Raw genomic sequence first — 21,278 nt, forward strand, 5'->3', positions numbered from 1 at the left:
TTTTAATGTTTTAATCTTAATATATAGTTTTTAGTCAAACATATACTATTATTTATTAAGCAAGAGATGTGTGTTTGAGAGGCGTGTGGGTGAGGAAGGGAGAAGTGGGAAGGGAAGCTAGCCAGCCATTGTACATCACTGTGTGCTCACTAAAACATTGGTATAGTTCTGCCCATTGTGACAATTTTAAATAAAACTCAGTTATTTCAAGTACAGATATTACAACATCTTTATCAATTTGTAATGTGTATTTATACCAGAGAAGCTTCATATTTAGTCCCTTAGTGAACTTAAGGACACGTACAGGGTAGGTAGGGTTTCTGAGACTTGGCTGCCTGAAGAGGCAAGAGGAAGAGCTGGGACACCAAGTAGGTGACGCTCACGGGGGTATATCTGTAGAAGATAATTAGGCGGATTCAAGAATTTTTTTTCTGAAGAAGATTTAGCAAGATTTTTTAGGATTAATTGAATATTAAACCTCTCAACATCTGTGAGGGGTTGTAAATTGTACTTGAACATGACACTTTTCTATTTAATCTTCTTTCTGGTTTCATAGGCTCACGTTCTCAGTATTTCAACATTTACCACTGTAGAGGAGTATTAGTTTCTTGGGCTGCCATAACAAAATACCATCAACTGGATGACTTAAACAACAGAAATTTATTTCTCACAGTTCTGGAGGAAGTCTGAGGTCAGCGTGCCAGTATGGTCTGATTCTGGTGAGATCTCTGCCTGGCTTGCAGATTGCTGCCTTATTGCTGCATCCTCATTTGGCCCTTCCATAGTGTGTGCTCAGAGAGAAAGACAGAGAAAGATCAAGCTCTGATGTTTCACCTTGTAAGGACCTCATAAGGACACTAATTCTCTTAGATCAGGGTCCTGCCCACAAAGACCCCCAACTACAGATACAGAGGTCAGGGCTTCAACATATAAATTTTGGGGAGACACAAATGTTCAGTCCATAACAAGTGGATTTGTTTGTTTGTTTGTTTCCTCCTCCCATTCCCCACCCCATCCATTCTTTGCTTTCCTCCTTTCTAACTGATCTTTTAGTTGGTATAGAAAAAATTTTGAATCAGATACTAGGGTGGGATATATTTTATTCTGGGCACTTTTTTGTTAGTCCTCCTTCTAGATATGCAGAAGGGAATCAAACTGACAAATTTTTATTAAAAAATTAACTTTTCTAAGAGGCATGTCCCAATCGTCCTATTTAATACTATAATCTGACACCCTCTGCACCTCTCAGTAACTCTTGATCTCACTTAATCTACTCTATTTTTCCTTTTCTTTATAGTCATTACCTAATACACGATATATGATAATATATGATATATTTATTTAATGTATTGTTTATTGTCTGTCTCTGATCATTAAATGTAAGATTTACCAGGACAGGAATCTTTATTTTGCTCGCTAATATATCCAAGTACCTAGGATGGTGCCTGGATTGCAGTAGGCATTCCCTCCCTATATGTCGTTAAATAGTTAAGTGCACAACTACTAAGTTAGCTAGATGAAAAGGATATAGTTACCTATTGACCACTGATAAAGAAAAAAACACTATGTTGTACAAACTGAATTAAGATTTTAAAACTCAAAACTAGACATGGTTTTTACTTTCCTAAAGCAATCATATTGTAGACATAATAAAAACTGGCAGATTTTGGATGTATTTTGAAGATAGAGCCAACAGGTGCTGCTCATGCATTGGGTGTGGTTGTAAAAAAGGGAAATCAAGGGTATTTTCAGAAATTTTGGCTGAACAACCTGAAGAACAAAATTTCCATCAACTGAGATAGGAAAGATTACAAGAACAGGTTTGTAGATGGTAGTTACTGTGGCTGGGGGTGGGAAGAGGGAGGAGCACAGTCCTGGTCATGTTGAGTTTAAAATATCAATTAGACATCCAGTTAGAGAGAGAATAAGTACTTGAACATGTGAATATCAAATGAAAGATAAAAGTCATTGCTGCTATCTTTAATATTTAAGTAATTTTATATTAATTTAATTTAAAAATCTTCTATTATTGTGAATTTGATGTGAAGTAAACTATGCATGTGTGCTAATTTTAAGATACACCAAGGCAAAAAATGGGAAACCATTCTCATCGCTTTTGATGTGTCTTGTGTGAGAATTTTCCTTTTTTAGACTCTCTACAAGCAGGTAAAAGAAAAATAAAATATTTCTCTTCAATTATTCCAAACCCTTTTTTTTGATGCGTATATAATTTGCAATATTTATTCCTAGAGTTTTTTTTTTTTTTCCGGAAATTAATTATGTTGATCATGAAGAGGAATGAATATTTCATTGTAAGAAATAAGGTGAATAATTTTGGGGTAGTTTATTAGTCTGTCACTATAATTACAGAGGTTTTAAAGAAAAGTGTTATAAAAAGTGGAACTAAGATAATAATCACTCATGTTATCTGTTTTCATTGTCTACTTTATTTCTTCTTAAATATGGCCACACTAGACTTGATACCCCTTTTATCTTCATGACCACATTATCTACCTGTTGTATTTACTGCCTAACAGTCAGTAGCTAAGTTTTTAATCCAATAGAAATTCATTTTCTCCCAGTTCTAGAGGCCAGAAGTTCGAAATCAAGGTATCAGCACTAGCAACTTTTGTTTGTTGTTTTTGTTGTTCGGATCTTTCAAAAAAGCTGTATCTTATGCATGGATGTATCATACTGTAAAAGAAATAACATCAATAAATCAAGAATTTGGAAAAGTTATCATAAAAAGAAGAGGCCATCCTTGTATTTTACATCTTAAATGATCAGAACTTTCTTGATTGCAATTTTCTTTTAAAGATCGAGAATTTCTTAGGTGGTCTTGACAGATGTTTAGCAACCTCGTAAACTCTCACATTAGCACAAACTGTAGAATTAGTGACATCGAGATCCACAGACATGTACACACATGTGTGTACTTATATGTGCAGGTATAATAAAATGAGGGCTCCATCTGACTGAAAACATGTGGTAAGCGGATTTAATAAAATTCTTTTTTGAACGCTGATCATCTAAACCATCTGCAGTGTGGTCAGATCACACTTCCTTCATGTCTCGTCTGAGAGGACAAAATAACCAGAGATTTGGACCCAGTTCCTCAGTCTAAAGAGGGCTGTTCAAAAGTCTCATCAGTCACATAGAGCATATTTCTCCTTCTGAAAGAGTATTTCATCTCTACTCAGCTCCTTCCCATCCAAATTCAGCCTGCAAATATGTGTGTCTCTCTTTTTCTCTTCCCTCTCTCTAGTTATATCATATATGTGTATAAAGTATATGTACACATGAGCATATAGATAAGATGGAGAGGAGGAACATAAAAAGGGAAGTATACATTCTGTTGTGAAAGGCAGAATGAAAGAGAGAAGTGAAACAAGTTTTAAAAAAAACACCTACTCTTCTTTTTTTGGCTAACAGAAAGAGATGTACATTAACAGATGTAGTTTTCTTAAAATTAGAATAATATATGCATTAAAATAATTGTTTCACTATAGTAAATAGATGTCAACCTTATTAATAATTAATTGATACCTTTTTTTATGAAATATACTTCTTAAATCTGTTTTAACTGAAATATTTTAATATCTATTAATGTTTCTGTAGATTTTAAATTATTTTAAGAAAAGATGTTTTGACACAATAAAAATAATTTATTTTCAGTAATTTTTTTCTTATACAAATCATCAATGAGTTAGTTTAATGCAAAAAAAACCAAAAAGATAAAAGTTTATATTTTGTTTTGTTTGCCTTGGGCGTTTGTGAGTTTTGATGTACTGTAATTGAGATAGTTCTCAGAGTATATGATTTGACTGTCAAGATTAAATTCATATTTAATTTACAGCATCATTTGTACTCAGCTTTGAACATTTAACCTCAGCTTTCATTACTGTGAAAATGTAGATGATGCTTACTTTGATGAGACTTTGGTTTTTATATTTGCGTACTAAAGGTCTAGTATCTCCAATCCCACACTCACCCGGCTTTGTTAACAACCTTTGAGTAAGCATAAACAAAGTTTGAACTTGTTATAAATGACTTTTGAAGGCTACCCTTTAGGTCTGAAAAGTGCAACATGTGTTCAAAACTGTGATGAAGAAGACCCTTCTTGGCTCTGTGTAAGGTCGGTCGTGCATAGAAATAGATGTAGGTCAGAAGCTGTCCATGAGAGCAGCAAGACCCATGTGAAAGGAAAGGTTGCATGTGGGAAAGAATTGAGAATAGAAGCCTGAATATTGACAGGATAAATCTTAATAACCCTTAAGGAGAAAAATGAATAAAAATAAACTAGAGATTCAACCAATATTATGACTGAGACAACTGAGTCATTATTGACAAGAATGAAGCTGAAAGGGAAATTTTATCTTTTGTTTATGTTAAAAAACAAATCCTATCAAAGCAGTGAAAATAGAAAAATTCAAATGAAAGTTCCTGGTCACCAAAAGTTATAGTTGAATAATAAATTCATTCATGTGTTGTTTTTTTTTTTTTTACTCATTTATTCAATACATTTACTCATTCCACAAATATTTTTGAGTGCCCACCCTCTGAACGTCACTACCATTTTCTCTGCATGGAGTGTGATAAATATTGTGGAGAAGCTTGTAAAAATGCATAATGCTCATAACTCCCCTTTGAGCATGTTACTTAGGTGGGAAGAAAGAAAAAGAGCAAGGAGGGATTCCTGTTAGGAAAAAGTCACAAAATTATTTTACAGGACGTGGGGTAGATCAGTTTGACTAAAGTAATGTGTGGAGAGGATGCCACAGGCTAGGTGTTCAGGGTCGGAGGTGAGATTGTGGATGGGCCTGGATACCAGGGTAACGATGAAGTGTGTTTTAGGTTGGCAGTGGTGGGAAGCCCTCCAACTCCCAGGGCATCAGTGACACTGCATTTTTTAAGTTACGTTCATTGAGCTATAAGTTATATACAGTTATATAATAGCTACCATTGTCAAGATATACGATAGTTATATTACCCCACAAAACTCCCCTATGTCCTTTTATGGTCTTTCTCTCCCTCATCCTCAGCTCTGGTGACAAACGATGTGTTTTCTGTCCCTATAGTTTTATCTTTTCCAAATGTCATGTAAATGCAGTCTACAACATGTAGCCTTTAAATCCCGTCTTCTTTCATAATGCAATTATGAATTAAAATGTATTGATGGCTGTGAGAAAATAATTTTATAAGACACCTATGGAATGGTGTCCATAAGAAAAATTAGAGCAAATAAGGCAGTGATAGGGGAAGTTGGGCAGTATTTAAAAGTAATTTTTGTCAAATAGACAATTATAAAGTGCTAGGTGTATTTTCCATTTACTATGTACAAGGCCATGCGCTGTGACCTGTGGAGGGATTAAAAAGTATAATACTCAGTTCTCTATCCTCAATTATTTAAAAATAACCTTTAAAAACTCTAATTATTACCTGACACTTTATTATATGTATATGTATGTCTCTCCCTCATTACAAAGTAAACTCCGTAAACAATATGTTTTTTGTTTTCGTTTTATTTTGTATTTTGTTTTTGTTTGTTTTTAAACACTATATCTTCAACAGTTACAAAAATACCTGGGCATTTAGTAGGGCTTAATAAATATTTTGAAAGTGTAAACAAGGAGATCAACCTTTTTTGTAATGAAAAGAAAGCATCATAAAGTCACTTCATTGATTGACAAAGGGCATGACCAATAAGTGTTTGGAGTGTATGGATAAATCTAAATAGACTGTAGTCACTTAGGAAAGTTTATGAGAAGTTTGCTAAAGAGTTTGCTTTAAATTTTTTTGGTTCTTATGATGAACATACCTATTCTTCACATTTAAACAATATTTCAGTTAATATCATATGTAAAGCATACAATTAGTTTATGTATTACTAAGTAGAAAAAATTGTAACTTAAACTATGATCTTCCATTGTCTGTAAGATGTATCCCAATTGAAAGATATTAAATGTGAAAATTGAAAATTATAAAATTAATGAAATATGGGATTTTTGCCAAGTTTAAATTAGGCGACATATTTAAAAATCCTTTGTAAACTATACAAATTTACACAAATGATAGATACTGTGCTTTACCCCAATATTTAATTTCTTGACCTAAATTAACAAAAAATTTAGCAAAGAAAATGTATGTGTGTGTGTGTGTGTGTGTGTGTGTGTGTTTCATTTTAAAAGACATATATTATATATACAAATTACAAAAGACATATATACATTTAGGTTAAATTATTACTTGAATGCATATAAAATGTTACTTTCACATATAGAGAAATTCATGTGAAAAGTGACCACATGCTTTCTGGGAGCAACAACAATGTGATCAGGACACTGACAGTGTTAGTAAAATTTTAGACATTTTTGATTGAATTACATTGTCCAGGTGTAGAAGTCGTAGTTAAACACTTCAAAATATTAGCATTTTTTTTGTGTACTTACCATGTGCAGGTACAGTGTTAAGCTGTCAACAACTCTGAGTCAATTGCTAATATTATCTGTGTATTACAGATGGAGAGACTGAGATAGAGAGGTTCAGGAGCTTGCCCAAGATTATACTAACAAGGGGTAGAACTTGTTAGTATAAACAAAGTCGATCTGACTCCAGAACTCATGCTCTTAACCTCTCCTCAGTAGATTCTTATGTAGGGTAGTGGGTTTGGGGTACCATGCTTTAAAAGAGTGACAAACAAGCTTGGATTCAGAGAAGGCTGTCTGGATGATGACATGTTTGGACGCTAATTTTCTGAACAGATGGAAAAAATATAAAAGGGGAAGGGAAGACTTAGTGGGGGCATGGTAGCTGTCTTCAGAGATGTCAAGAGCCAGAAGGCATTATCAGCCAATGGTTGCGGAGGTGGGTGAAGGGACAAAGATTATCAAGAGTCATATTTCAGCCTGGTATGAAGTAGAACTTGGAAAAACCCAGAGGCTACCATTATGGAATGAACTTACTCAAGAGAATGGTTTTTCACAGAAGATGGGTGAAGATGCAGTTTTCTGGATTGGCTCCTACCCTGCCTACTTCTCTGGCCCCTTGTCAGCTTTCTCACTGGCTCCCTCCCCTCTGTAGGCATGCCTACCTTGCCTTACTTGTCTCCCTACCTTACCAGTCCACACATTCTCCGTAGATTACCTTAATTTCATGACTTCAAATGCAATTTGTAGTCCAGTGACTCCCCAAATGGAATCTCTACCCTGAATTTCTCTTCAGAACTTGAGACTTATATATCCAGCTTCCTACTTGGCATTTTCCTATATGTCTTATGAGTGTTTCAAACTAAATATGGCCTAAGCTGAACTCTTAATTTCCCTGACATCCTGTTTCTCCCCTTCTCTGTCTTTCCTATTATAATATATGAGACCACTCAATGCTGCAATGTTTAAATACAATCCTAGGCATTATTCTTGTTTCCTCTTTTTTCTTAAGCCCACGCCCAACGCCTTACTAATTCCTGTTTACTTCTAAAACATAATCCAAATAACACTTCTTGTGTTCATCTTAATAGCTACCGATCTTCTCTCTCCTAAACTGGCCTGGGCTTCTGCTTCCACTCTCATCCTTTAACAATCTATTTTCTGTCCAGTAGTCAGTGTGTTCTGTTAACAATAAAAATCATATGAGACATGTTCAAAAATCTTCAATGGCTTGTCATCACACTTAGAATAAACATCCAAACACTCAACCTACTTATAAAGTGGGACCTGATCTCCCCTGCCTTCCTTTTAGACATCTTCATTCTTCATCTTCATGTGGATGGACTTTTCTTAGCATTTAGAGCTCAGCTAAAATGTCACCTGTTCAGAGAGGCCTTCTTTGAACAGTCATTCCAAAGTAGCCACTCAGGCACTTTCAAACATACCATCCTATTTTGATTAACTACACAACACTTTACATTAATAATTCCCTAATGTTTTCAATGGTATTTATATATGGATGGATATTTAATCCATTCTTATTATGTATTAAACACATGTATATCTTTCTTCATTAAAACATAAGCTCCACAAGAGCAAGGACATTATCTACTTTCTATGCTTCTATATTTTCAGCATTCAAAACATTGTCTGACTTAGAGTAGAAATGCAAAAAAAAAAATTATGTTGCATTGAGATTGTATCATTGTCGTGATATTTGGCCTGGCTGGTGTTTTGTTACAATGCCTTCTTTAGTGTAATAAATCAATGCATGCTAAAACAGCTATCTAAAACCCAACAAAAAAAAATAGTTTCTTTTTTGTTTATTTTAGAAGTGGGAAGACTGTTCTGCTGAAATATTTAGAAGGAATTGTACTTACATCTAAATTCACAAAAAATAAGATAGATTGATGGTGGAAACAGGACTGGATACACATGTGATAAAAGAAACAAATATTCTAAAATGTTAGTGGTAGAATCTAGCCAATGGTTCTAGTTAGTGATGTGCCTGTACTGGCTCACAAAAGCTGATTTTGCTCAAATTTTCCCCAAGTCACATTGGTAGCTTAAAATTGGCCATGGTGGGAATACCTACACCACAGAAGTCAGCAAACCGTATGAATCAGAGCTTTTTAATTTTTCCCCTGGAGATCCAGCTTACTAACACACCACTGGGTAAGTGAGTTGTTCATTGTAAAGTTCTCTCAACTTTGTGGTATGTTTTAAACTTTTTATAATAAAATTTTGACCAAAAAAATAACTATTGCAAATTAAACTAGATTTGAATTGGATTACCACATCATTAGTTGTTTCTGGTTGATCTGACAGGGGCAAGTGGAAATAAATATTTGGAATTGAATCACTTTGCTTCTTAATCATAGTGACCAAATCAGTGCTTTTAGGGTAGAGGAAGAAATCAATGGCATTTGAGTAACTTGGGGCAGGAGCCAGGAACAAATAAATTGTGTAATATTGTGTGAGAACGACGATAAAAATCAATGGAACTTCTAAGATGAAAAATAACACTATTGAATCCAAAACTTTAGTCACTGATATTTTCCCCTGAGGTTATTTTGCCAAGCAAGAAGAGTAGCTGTTTTTCAAGAAAGGCCAAAATTAAATAAGTAAAAAAAATTCTTGCACACACATACTCTTTATCAAAGAAACTTGGTAAAGAAATAATTTTTTTAAATTATGTCTAATCTCATACGCTCTGCAGATTCTCAGTTCCCAAGTAGGTGCCTTCGTACATCTAAAATAACATAGAGTTCACTAGCTATGTCTTTAACACTGTGAGTGAATTAACTCAAAACCACACAAAGGGGTAACTTTTTAATTAAAAAAATAATATTCTTGCAATGTAAAAATTCTGGAGAAAATATATAAAGAATATTTAAGAATTCAACTGTATGGAGAAAAGTACAAATATTTTTTGTTAAATTTATTTTTTCTCTGCATATTATTTTCATTTTTAATTTAATTTATGAACAGAAAACATTCATATAATTTTAAAATCAAAATTTTATTAAATGTGTGCAATGAAAAGTCTTACTTCCCATCCATCCTTATTCTCCTAACTGTAAAGTAATTCTACTTGGTTGTAAAAACATTAGCAAGGTCATTGTATTCAGCATCTCACATTATTTTGGTCCTTGCCACTTTATTTTTTTTAAAAAAACACAAAGTTTATTAGTTAATTTGGACAAAAGGTTAAATGGGGCATTTTTAATAATCATCAATTTTCTGGTTCATCGATAATGGCTTATTAGACCTTTCTCAGAGTGCAAGGACGTCATTGGACTCTCTCAACGTTATATTCTCTGTGCCTAGGACAGTTCCTGGCACATGCTAGGTGTCATTTAACAACTATATGTTGAATAAATTAATGAAATTACTTGCTACAAAGAAAAAAATTGAACCAATCTGTGTAACTCTAATAAGAACTGTTGAATAATGTTTCACCTTGATCTTATTTTTAAACTTCTGTCTATTCATATTAAAAATATACATATGTTTTTATGTATATTTTTATACAAGCTGAGACTTTACCTAGTTCCTTGTGATGATCGTGATCATTGTTCATGATGGAAGAAAAATCTCATCATCGTACTTATGAAATTAACAAAGCTACTGCATATGAATACATTTTTCCAATCCAAATTTCAGAGAATAAGATCACCGTGCTTATTTTCAATAGCATCTGGCCTTACCCCAATATCTTATGGTTTTGGCTCAGTGATCTGATACTAACTAGAGCTGAGCTTCTTTTCTAATATTAATTTGAGCTGAAAACAAAATACTAGTATGGTTCTGAATTGTTTCTTTTGCCAACTCTTTGCTGTCAAACTGTAAAAGTTTTTAACATATCATCTCGTTTTGAAATGTTTAAGAATCTTTAAAAAAGGAATATTCCCTAGAAGGGATAAAAATAAGTATAATTCTATTGTGAATATACTGATTAATATTGGCATGTAATTATTGCCATATGTACTGAACTCCTCAAAAAGTTTGCATCCCTTTTTATTCTTGAGCCTCCTCTTTCTGATCATCCAAAATCTGCAGTGAGACATAGTGAACATCATGGCTTAATCTGCTTTTAGAAAACTCAGAGCACTTGTACCCTGGCTATTTTTTCACTCAAGATCCCAGCAAGAAATTGATGGTGGCTCCATCTCAAAAGGGATCATTGGAAAGCGTGTGATAAGCCATTTATAAAGTGTTGAAAAGGTTAATAGAAACGAACAGATAGTGAGTGAAAACAGGAGCTAAAAACAGGGATGCACCCATTACCACTCAGCTCTGCTGGATTCTGGGGAAGCCTGCAAGTTATAGGATACATGGACTAAGGTAGTCAGTGCACCTAGGGCCAAAGTGCTGCCTAGTGTGGAGAAAGACAGGTCAATAAATATCAGTAAATATCTTCTGACCTCTTGCTATGGCCTCTCAAACCCATCCCGAAGTCAGAGATCAAGAGAGCCTGGTTTTTGCAATTTATAGGGATTAGTGTCCTGAGGAGCAGTATAGAGTGATGGGTGGAGAGAAGATCTGGAGGGACAAATGGAGAATACCCAGCATAGCTACTAACTGAAAATTAAAGAATATCACATACTTTGGGCTCATGTATATGGACTTCATGGAGCTTGAATCTTCCTGATTTCCCATTTCTAGCAAGAGGCATCACCTTCTAGATATACAGAAGAAAAAAAGTTGAAGTTGTCTTTGACTCTTTCTTATTCATTCCTCGTGTTTAAGCTATGACCAGTTTCTTTCATATTTCTTTAAAAATGTACCCCTAATAATGAATCTCTAATGCAAATCTGTGACATTTCTACTGCCAACACCTTTGTGTAGATCTTGACTTTGCCATCTATGTCAATTAATTACTTCATGGTAACAAATTTCTAAGAGACTGGTATTGTTGAATCTCCATCTGCTTTGCTCAGGAAACTTCTATGGTTCTCAGTTGTTATGGATATGAAATGCTGCATCCTCTGCCTAGGGTTAGACTCTTCCACATCACCAGCAATCTTTACTTCCTAATTATTCCTCCATATAAATCTTCTCCTTTTCTAAGTTAATTATGTATTATATTATAATTATATAGTTATATATTGTATTAGCAGAGAGTTTTTTTACACGCTTTATATCATCTGAAATAATTCTAGAAATAATATCTGACATGATAGTGTCTCAATAAAGTACTTTCGAATCAGTTTGGGCACTTGAATTATACTTGCTTATTAGTTATGTATTTGATTAGCTAATTTAGAGCAACTCTGGAAGAATTAACCAAACCCACACAAACAGTACATACTTTTTGACTACTAGTTTCTTTCTTAGGTATTTGTCCCAAAGAATAAGTTAAGGAGGAGCTCAAAGATTTAACTTAATAGATATTCATGAAAATGTTCTTTACAATAATACCAAAAAACCATAAATACTTTACAACAATAGGAGATGTAAAAATACACACACACGCACACACACACACACACACACATAACAAATACTCTACTATTTAGCTTTTAAAATGTAGATTGTTAAAGTGGCATAATAACAAAACTAAAAAAAAAATTTGTTTTGATTTTTAAGTTTTGAAACAGTTAATAGGTGTAGTTTGATTACTTTTTTGTAAAAATTACTATATATGTTAATACACACATATACAAAAATATATATAAATATGAAAAGACGTATATGGTGTTAGTATTGGTAATCTATGGTGGCAACTAAATTACAGATTTTTTTGGTTTATCTGAATTTTCTGACAATGTTAATATTGCAAATACTTTGAAAATAACGATCACAAGACGTTTCTCTTAGTTATGAACTTCACATGGTTTCTATACAAGGTGATCAAGAGAGCTATTTCAATTAAATAACTTTATTTTGCTTCCTGAGTGACAATGAATTAACCACAATAAATATTTGTCAATACAATATATCCTTCCTTAAATATTGTCTACTGTGATTTAAAATATTATTTTTATATCGCATTTTTTTGAAAGCTGTCAAAATATAAAATATGTATAATGTCAAATTTGGAAATTAAAAATATCAACCAGAAATAGCTATTTCACACATACAAAAAAAGGCAAAAAAAGTAGTATTACTCTGTCTTTTAATTAGTTACAAGTGAGGTTGTTTGAGATTTTATGAAGGGAGAATAGCTTTATGCAGGAGGATTTTTTACGCAGGAGAGTGGCTTAAATTTACTTTATAGGACTCATGTACAGTTTAAAATTCTAAGTAGAGCTTGAAGGCATAGAATTAAATAGGAGCCATTACATACACACATATACCCATGTATGCACGTATAAAAGAATATTGTACCCATCTGGAAGTTTAGATGTTATGTTCTAAAACTAAACTAAATCAAAAATTTAATTACTTCACAAAATTATTTCAGTAAATAGAATAAACTCATAATTGAAACAACTGATTTTATCACTTTATAGAAATCAGATAGATTAAACATATATATAAGAAAGGTTTTAATTATGAAGAATATTTTCAAAGTATTCAGGTTTTTAAAAATTATTTAAAAATACCTGTAAGCAAAATGAGATTCATAAGCCAGATGATGATAGATATGATGAAAAGTAGGAAAATTTACTTCCTAAAGGAGGAAAACAAAGGCTGTACCTCTAACATTTCACCTTGTAAGCATGGAGGGAGAGGGACACTTCTAAGCTACAATTTCTTGGGTTTTAGTTAGAAAGTGCATGCTTTATCACTCTAAACCCAGAAGCAGGGACGGAGTTGATGACTAAAATTTTCTGTGCCAAAACAGGTAGAATGAAAGTTGATTAAACATTACTTGAGTTAAATATTGCTTCAAGCTGGGAAAGTGGAATATTTATTTATTTATTTATTTATTTATTTATTTATTTATTTATTTTTAAATGCCTACAGCACCTGGTCTTCCTAGGTGGTCTCCCATCCAAGTACTAACCAGGCCCTACCCTGCTTAGCTTCCGAGATCAGATGAGATCGGGCACATTCAGGGTGGTATGGCTGTAGACAAGGACAATAGAATAAAGTGTAAAAGAGCACAGGCTTTTAAATCCAGCATGCTTGGTTTTGAATACTGGCTTTGCTGTACTAACAGTACTCATTCACTCAACAATACAATTTTTTTTTTTTTTTAGTATTAACCTATGCCAGGCAAAATGCTAGGCACTGGTGGTAAATTAGGGAGTAAACTGGATATTATTCTTGCTCCCTTACAGTTTAATGATGAAGAGAGACATTAATCAAATAATCTTACAAATAACAATTGCATACAGTGGTAAATCACTCCAGGAAAAATTAAGAAAGCTATGCAAATGTGTTTTGAAAAGTGGGTATAAAACAACTGAGAAAAGAAAATAGACCCCAGATAGATGAGAATATGATGCTATTTATAGTGCTATTTATAGAAAGGCAGTTGGCTGGATCACAGGAAGCCATAAAAGGTATGAAAAGCATAAGAGTGGAAAAATTAACTTAGAGATGTTGGTAGAACAGACTACCCAGAGCTTTATCCTAGGACAAATGAAAGCCATTGAAGATCTTTAAGTGGGAAAGTTGCAAAATAAAATTTCTGTTTCTAAAGATCGCTCTGGCTGCATTAAGAAAAAAAAAATGGATTGAAAGATATTTGAGTATTATGGGGAATTCAGTGAACTGACAATTGAAATGTTCCAGGCTTGAATTAGGGAATGGTGGTGCTAGAGACATAGTAGAGTAGAGATAATGACTCTTACATTACTGCAACCGATTGGAAGAAGGTGCCAGTCACTGAGTTAGGGAATACATAAACACAACCAAAAATTAATTGCATTTTAATTTGACTAAGTTTAGTTTAAGATACTTTTGAGATATCCAAATAGAAATGTCAAATAAGTTATTGGACGTAAAAGTCTGCATCTCACAGTGCCCTGGGTTAGAAATGTTTTTCTGGCATTCATTGGCTTACAGTTGGTTGTTAAACTCATAGGTATGGATGAGATAGCTTGGAGAAAGAGTATAGACTCAGAAGAGAAGGAATCATTGGATAAATCTCTGAAACACTCTAATATTTAAGGGTTAATTAGAGCCAGCAAAAGAGACTTGGACAAAAACCTAGAGAAAACCAAGAAGCCAAGGAAAGAAGATGCTTCAAGGAGTAGTTAATAGTGCTGACTGCTCCCAGGAAATCAAGTTCATCGGGGATTCAAAATTGTTAAACACAAAGCTTGTAAGTCATGTAATTGGAGTTATGAGTGTACAAACCAAACTGCAGTGGATACATATGAGGAAACCGATTCAGTGTAGACAACTCTTTTCTAGGCAAGGAGAAAAAAAGATAATAGCTGGAGTCAAAGTAAAATTTGTAATAGGATAGACTTTTAAATATGTCTCAGTACCATGAGCATGACCCAATAAAGAGAGAGAAATCTAACAGAAGAGAGAAAAGGTAATTAAGAGAAAGCTATGGCAATAATGATTAAGTTACTTAATAACTCTGCCTAGATTTTCACAGCTATAAAATGGGGAAAACATACCTACCTCATTTTATTCTAACAAATAATATGATGTTGATAGAACGTTCAGTAAAAATTTTGGCACATAATAAATTGCATAGAAGGAAACATAGGTATTAATCTTATGGACCTTGGTCTTAGAGAGGATTTTTAGTCCCAAAGGCGAGGGATATGAAAGCAAAAATAAATGAGACTATATTAAACTAAAAAGCTTCCGCATGGTGAAAGAAACCATCAACAAAACAAAGAGGCAACTGATTGAATAGGAGAAGTTTGCAAACAACACCTCTGATAAGGGGCTAATATCCAAACTATATAAAGAACTCATACAAGTCAACAACAACAACGACAACGACAATAAGAAAGAATTTAGTTAAAAAATGGGCAGAAGACCCAAAAAGACACTTCTTCTAAGAAGACATAGAAATGGCCAACAGATATATACAAAAAAGATACACTAGCTATTAGGGAAATGCAAATCAAAACCACAATGAGATGCCACCTCACACCTGTTAGAATAGCTGTTATCAACATGACAAGTAACAAAAAGTGTCAAAGAGGCTGTGGGAGAAGAGGAAGCCTTATAACACTGCTGGTGGGAATGTAAATTGTTATAGCCACCATGGAAAACAGTATGGAAGTTCCTCAAAGAATTAAGAATAGAATTACCATATGACCCAAGAATCCCTCTTCTGGGTATCTACCTAAAAATTTTGAAAACATTTATCCATAAAAATATATGTATCCCTATGTTCATGATAGCATTATTCACAATGGCCAAGACATGGAAACAACCAAAGTATCCCTCAATCGATGATTGGATAAAGAAGCTGTGGTACATATATACAATGGAATATTACTCAGCCATGAGAAAAGATGAAATACTGCCATTTGCGACAACATGAATGGATTTTGAGAGTATCATGCTGAGCAAAATAAGTCAGACAGAAAAAGCTATGAACCATATGATTTCATTTACATGTGGGATATAAAACTGAAAGCAACAAATGAACAAGACAAATGAACAACCAAAAACTTACGGACACAGACAACAGTTTGCTTAGTTGTTACTAGAGGGAAAGGGGAGCGGGGGAGGTAAATAAGGATAAAAGGGGTCAAATATATAATGATGGAAGGAGATTTGACTTTGGGTGATGAGCACACAATGCAATATACAGATTATGTATTATAGAATCGTGCACTTGAAACTCATAATTTTATTAACCAATGTCACCCCAATAAATTTAGTTAAAAAGACTTTGGCACGCGGAATGCATTTAATAAATTGGTGCTTAAAATGAATCCAGGACCTAATACAGTATCTTATACACATTAGATGGTTCACAAATATTTGTTAAATGTCGAATGAAAATGATTCTGTTACATAATTTTGAATATTTGGAAATATAAATGTGTCTGATGCATATTACTATACACTGAATTGTAGATGTGACCATGGATAGTCACTGATGATGATTATGATGATGATGATATTCAGTATTTGCCATCGGATGATGTTGACATTTTCGGAATTCATGTTCACAGGGTACTATTTTTCTGCCTGGAAATAAAGTCCTTGAACATCCCTGCAATGAAGAGAGCCCAGGAAAATTTCTTTTTGAAGTAGTTCCAGGTAAGATATTTTTTCTGGCTAGATTGAATTACTACTGTTTTATGTTGATGAAAGTGAAAACAGGTCAGACAGCCTTTGTTTTTCTTGAGTCGTGGCCGAGAACATTAATTTGAGGCATCAAGTGTCAAATTTAGTTAGTATTTACACAAATAATGATTCCAGGTTTGTACACTGATACAAATGAACACAGAGACACATACATGTGGCAACATGATTATTGGACATTCACTTGTCCGCAAGACTCCAGAGCTGATCAGAAATCATGACACAGCATTTGTAAATGACTATTAGAGGCAATTTTGCTGTTACAGTGCTTTTTTAATATGAAATCTGGCAAAGTATTACAGGTAGAATGCATTGTCCAACTGATTTACTGTTATAATTTCCTCACAAAACTATATATATAAAAAAAAAAGTCTTTGCTATAAAAACAAAACAAAAACTTCCTAGATGACTGAAAAAAACGCAGTTCTGTACCTCAGCTTTGCTCCCGAACAACCACTTCCACATATTTGGCTTACAGTGTTGAGGATGTCTCTGCCAAGTCATCAGATCTTGCAGTTAAAAGTCTTCGACATCTGTTCATTATTTTCTAGTCATCTTCATCTGTCCTTCTCAGAGTACCTGATCTCCACTTAAATCTTTGATTCACCCAGCAACAGTTTCTTCAAGGGCATGATTTACTTTATCGATCAGTTCTTTAGCCCTTCCTAATCTTTGATGTAAGAAAAAGGGAGTTAGGAATGTACTTTTTATAGCATTGGCTCTGACTGACCCCATTGATGTGATATTGACATTGATTTAATCACAGTCTAGAGTGACTAATGTGTAATGCATATCAATAATGCTGGCACAAAGACAGTCAATAAAACATTTTTCCCAGATTTATAAATGCTGGGAATCAAAAATATGAAAGCATGTTTTTCCCCTCAATGAAAACAGCTGTAGCACTGAGTTCATCTGGCTTGCAATGGAATCCATGACTAAATGTTAATTAATGCAGCTGAAGTGCAGAAAGGTTAGTCAGATGCACTGTGTTATTTGTTTTCCCCCAGGGAGAACATATTGTAAGAAACCTGAATCTTGTTTGCCCTATTAAAATCTTTTTATACTTACTTTTTAGTGGAATACCCTATATAGAACCAAATTCCAGATGTTGTAATGTCTTTGAAGTATCAGTAGAGGAAATTTCTTTCACTATTTCGCCTCAAACGGTAGTGCCTGTTGGCTTTTAAATGAACGTGGTATTATACTGACGGCTTTGACTCTTTATCTCCAATGATATGAAAGGTCTACTTTCCCAGTGTAACTGTCTAGAGATTTCATTTTAGTAAAGATATTCTGATATAATATTAAAGAATATTGTCAAGACTTCTGGAGACAGCTATGTCTTCAAGCTTAGGAAGTCGCAAACCTCCCCTACAAGTTTGCTGTTCTAGAGCATGTGTTTCACATGCAGTGCATATGAAATAATGGCTTTTGATGAGCAAAGCTTAAGAAGCTTAAGACTGTGTGATGTGAAATCTGAAGGTTGTTCTTTCAAAAAACAAATGAGCTCATAGCTCATTTGAAAAGATGCTTCCTCGATCATTAATACAATATGTAGTAGCTTCTAAATTAGGTTTTATAATTCTGAATCATCTTATGAAATGGCAAAAGGATTGTGTTAAATGTTTCTTTGAAGAGAGATTTGGAAAATCATTGTGGCTACAGGGAGAATCCAGTGTCTGCACCATTAATCTTGGTCATCGTGCCCTTGACATCAGAAAGGAATTCCCAGTCCAATGCTTCTGTATTTTTATAAAAATGTGGGGATCTGTATCACATGATTTTAATCAATTTTTGCAAAATCAAGATTAATTAGGAATAGCATGATACTTGATTTATCTCTGCAAATGAGAATGACAAGATAAAATTTTCTAATTTTTCCCATTGTGAAACAGTTTGACATGGGGAACCTAGAGGTTGCAAGAGTGTTTCATTTGTCAGAAAGTGTAGGAGACAGGAAAGATTGCGGAAATGTAGTCAGCACTTTGTATTCTTCAGGCCTGCCTGACAGCATATCCTCACAACATGTACTTATTCTACGTTGCTCTCTCTATGGAATTCTCTCGAGCACACATCTAAAAACCCATGCTGCAGATGATGCTTGCAAATCCAACACTATTTTCTGTCTTTCTGGACGAGTACCTCAAGCTCAACTATCCAAGATATAGCTATGAATAGAATTAAATCCTTTAATCTCCCCTGTTTATAATACTATCTAACAAAACTGACAAAAGCCTCCAGGAAGCTCTTTGCTAAATATTCTAGCATTATATACATAACCACACATTGTGTGTGAAAGTATATGTGGTATATACATACATACATACATACATACATACATACATACATACATACATACATAGAGAGTTCATGCATATATGTGCTAGATATCTTTATAGTTTTTCCATATATACTATGTAGGTAGGAGTCTTTGTTTAGTTTTTGCTTTAGTCTGAAATGTTGTATGAAATTAAGTACAACTCTGTGCAAATAAGAAAAACAAGATTTTTCAAGAAAGTCTTACTACAGATCTGTGAGACAGGCTATATTACTTATTACTTTGTGTATTGTATTTCTATACAGGTTTTAAGCTTTGGTAAAAAACCTATCTGGAAAAAACTACCATAATTTAGAAAATGAATTATCTCTCTGAATAATGCCATGACTTAAAGCATTTAACTCCACTTTTTCCCTATTTCTCTACTTGTTATTCAAAAAGGAAATGTTAGCCAAATTGGCAAATTTGAAGACTTCACTGTCTGACACGCCAAATTTTAGACTGAAGTGAGTTTTATGGCCAAGTGCTAAGCTTTTGGGAAAAGTGATTGAGAAAGGAATGTTGGCAGACCTTTAACGTATAGTGCTTGAAGAAAGAAAAGGATCTCTTTGCTCCTCAAAATGTGTTTGGCGGAAGTTTTTCTTATGATGTTTAGAAAAATTAACAGTAATTAATGGAATGGATTTCTTAGAAGAATATTCTGTCAGTGGGAAAAAAAGAAATAGTGATTCAGAGAGATTGAGAGAGACAAGGAGGTACATCCTCCATGGAATTAGGAACCACATCTTTCTTCCTCATTACTACATCTTTAATACCTAGTACAGTCTAATGCAATATGCTGAATAGATATTTATTGACGTGTATGTATTTACCAGATTTATGGGGGAATCTCAGTTACATGAAATGTTTTCATCATTGTTGTTGTTGGCTCCCAATATGGCTGTGTTGAACTCTTTACTTCCTGCTGTGCAGGATCTTCCCATCCCCTGGTCACCAAGACTTCTTTGTGCCTCTAGTGGCTGAAGTGGAGGGAAATGTCTCACGTTCTCTTTCCTACTTCCCTGCGTTCTTCTCAAGTAATTATACCAAGAGAAAGATGGAAGAAGGTAATCTTCCTAAATAGAAGCTGCTGCTGGAACATAGCCCCTTAACACTGACTGGTTATTATATTTCTCTCCAAATGCTCTCTCATGGAATGCATTTGTGGAGTTTTCAATGCCCTTAGAATTGGAAATCCACTTTACATAGTAGGGTTCTCTACTGGGCATGATTTTGTTAGATGGGATATCAACAAAAGGGCTTAAAAGCCAGCTACTCTCTTTGTGCTTATTCAGCTACCAGGAAACTCATGTACTCTGACTTGCTAAGAGTAGTGCAGGCCATTTCACTGTCGCTGCTTCCCTCAGCCCTGCCACCTTGCCCCTTTCTCTGCGGAGCATGAGCTTCAGATTCATAAGATCAGTGACGTGCCAATTTTCACATGAGTTTTCAACTTGGAGAAGATGTGGGTGACAGTTCTAGCACACTTCAAAATTTATGAGCAGGCCCTATGCTTGCCTGATTTGTTCTGATGGTCAAGAGAAATTATTTTCCTACCCCTCAAAAATAATGTTTATCACTTTAAAAAACCTGGCTGTATCTACTAAATCTGAATGTGTGCATATCCTGTAATACAGAGATTCCATCTCCAGGTAAATACCCAACAAAAATGAATTCATATACTAATTAAAAGATATGGAGAAGAACAATCATAAGAGCATGATTCATAGCTGCCCCCCCCAAAGTAGAAACTCCCCAAATACCTATCAATAGCAGAATTCATAAAATAGAAAACTGTATAATGGTATTAATTGTTAAGATAGCTATTATGTTTGTGGGGATAGTGAGGACTAAAAGGGAGCATAAGGGGGCGGGTTGTGGGATGTTAGTAAAAGCTGTACTTTTGATGTGAGTGCTGTTACACTTATCTCTTCACTTGGTGAAAATTCATTAAGCTATTCACTTATGATCTATGCACTTTTCTATATATATACATATATATTTCATAAAGAAGTTTTAAATACTGAGTATAAAAGAGGGAAAGAATAAAAAGGGAGAAAAACTTACAAATGCTCAGAAAATAAATGAATTGAAACAAAAAAAAATGGTATTTACTTCGAAAACTGTTTTCTCCAAGTGGCACTTCCTTTTTTCTAGTCTTCCTCTTGTAAACAGTCAGGGGCAGGGAAATGGGATTTTGGGGTTCCTTCTCTGAAATGCATTCTCTCTAGAAGTCCTGCAGGGAAGTGACTAGGCACAACTTCCGTTGCTTTATTTTTTTCAAGTTAGAATGGAAGTTTTTCGCACTTTTTTTTTTTCAGATTTAGATCTTAAGAAAGACAAATTTT

The 21,278-nt window shown here is 34.1% G+C and overlaps 1 protein-coding gene and 1 non-coding gene across 2 annotated transcripts in view; one reads left to right on the plus strand and one right to left on the minus strand.

The window, feature by feature from the left end:
• Positions 1-21,278, plus strand: part of ARHGAP24 (Rho GTPase activating protein 24) — a 436,021-nt gene that overhangs the window by 177,571 nt on the left and 237,172 nt on the right. Inside the window, exon 3 of the mRNA XM_039845794.1 lies at positions 16,478-16,565. Coding sequence (XP_039701728.1) covers positions 16,478-16,565 — 88 coding nt within the window. The remainder of the gene's footprint in view (positions 1-16,477; positions 16,566-21,278) is intronic.
• LOC120588378 (5S ribosomal RNA) lies at positions 13,332-13,450 on the minus strand. The gene has a single exon (XR_005649239.1). It is a non-coding gene; the product is annotated as a 5S ribosomal RNA (ribosomal RNA).

The sequence above is a fragment of the Pteropus medius genome, unplaced genomic scaffold (genome assembly GCF_902729225.1).
Source record: "Pteropus medius unplaced genomic scaffold, Ma_sr-lr_union100, whole genome shotgun sequence".
Classification (NCBI taxonomy): domain Eukaryota; kingdom Metazoa; phylum Chordata; class Mammalia; order Chiroptera; family Pteropodidae; genus Pteropus; species Pteropus medius.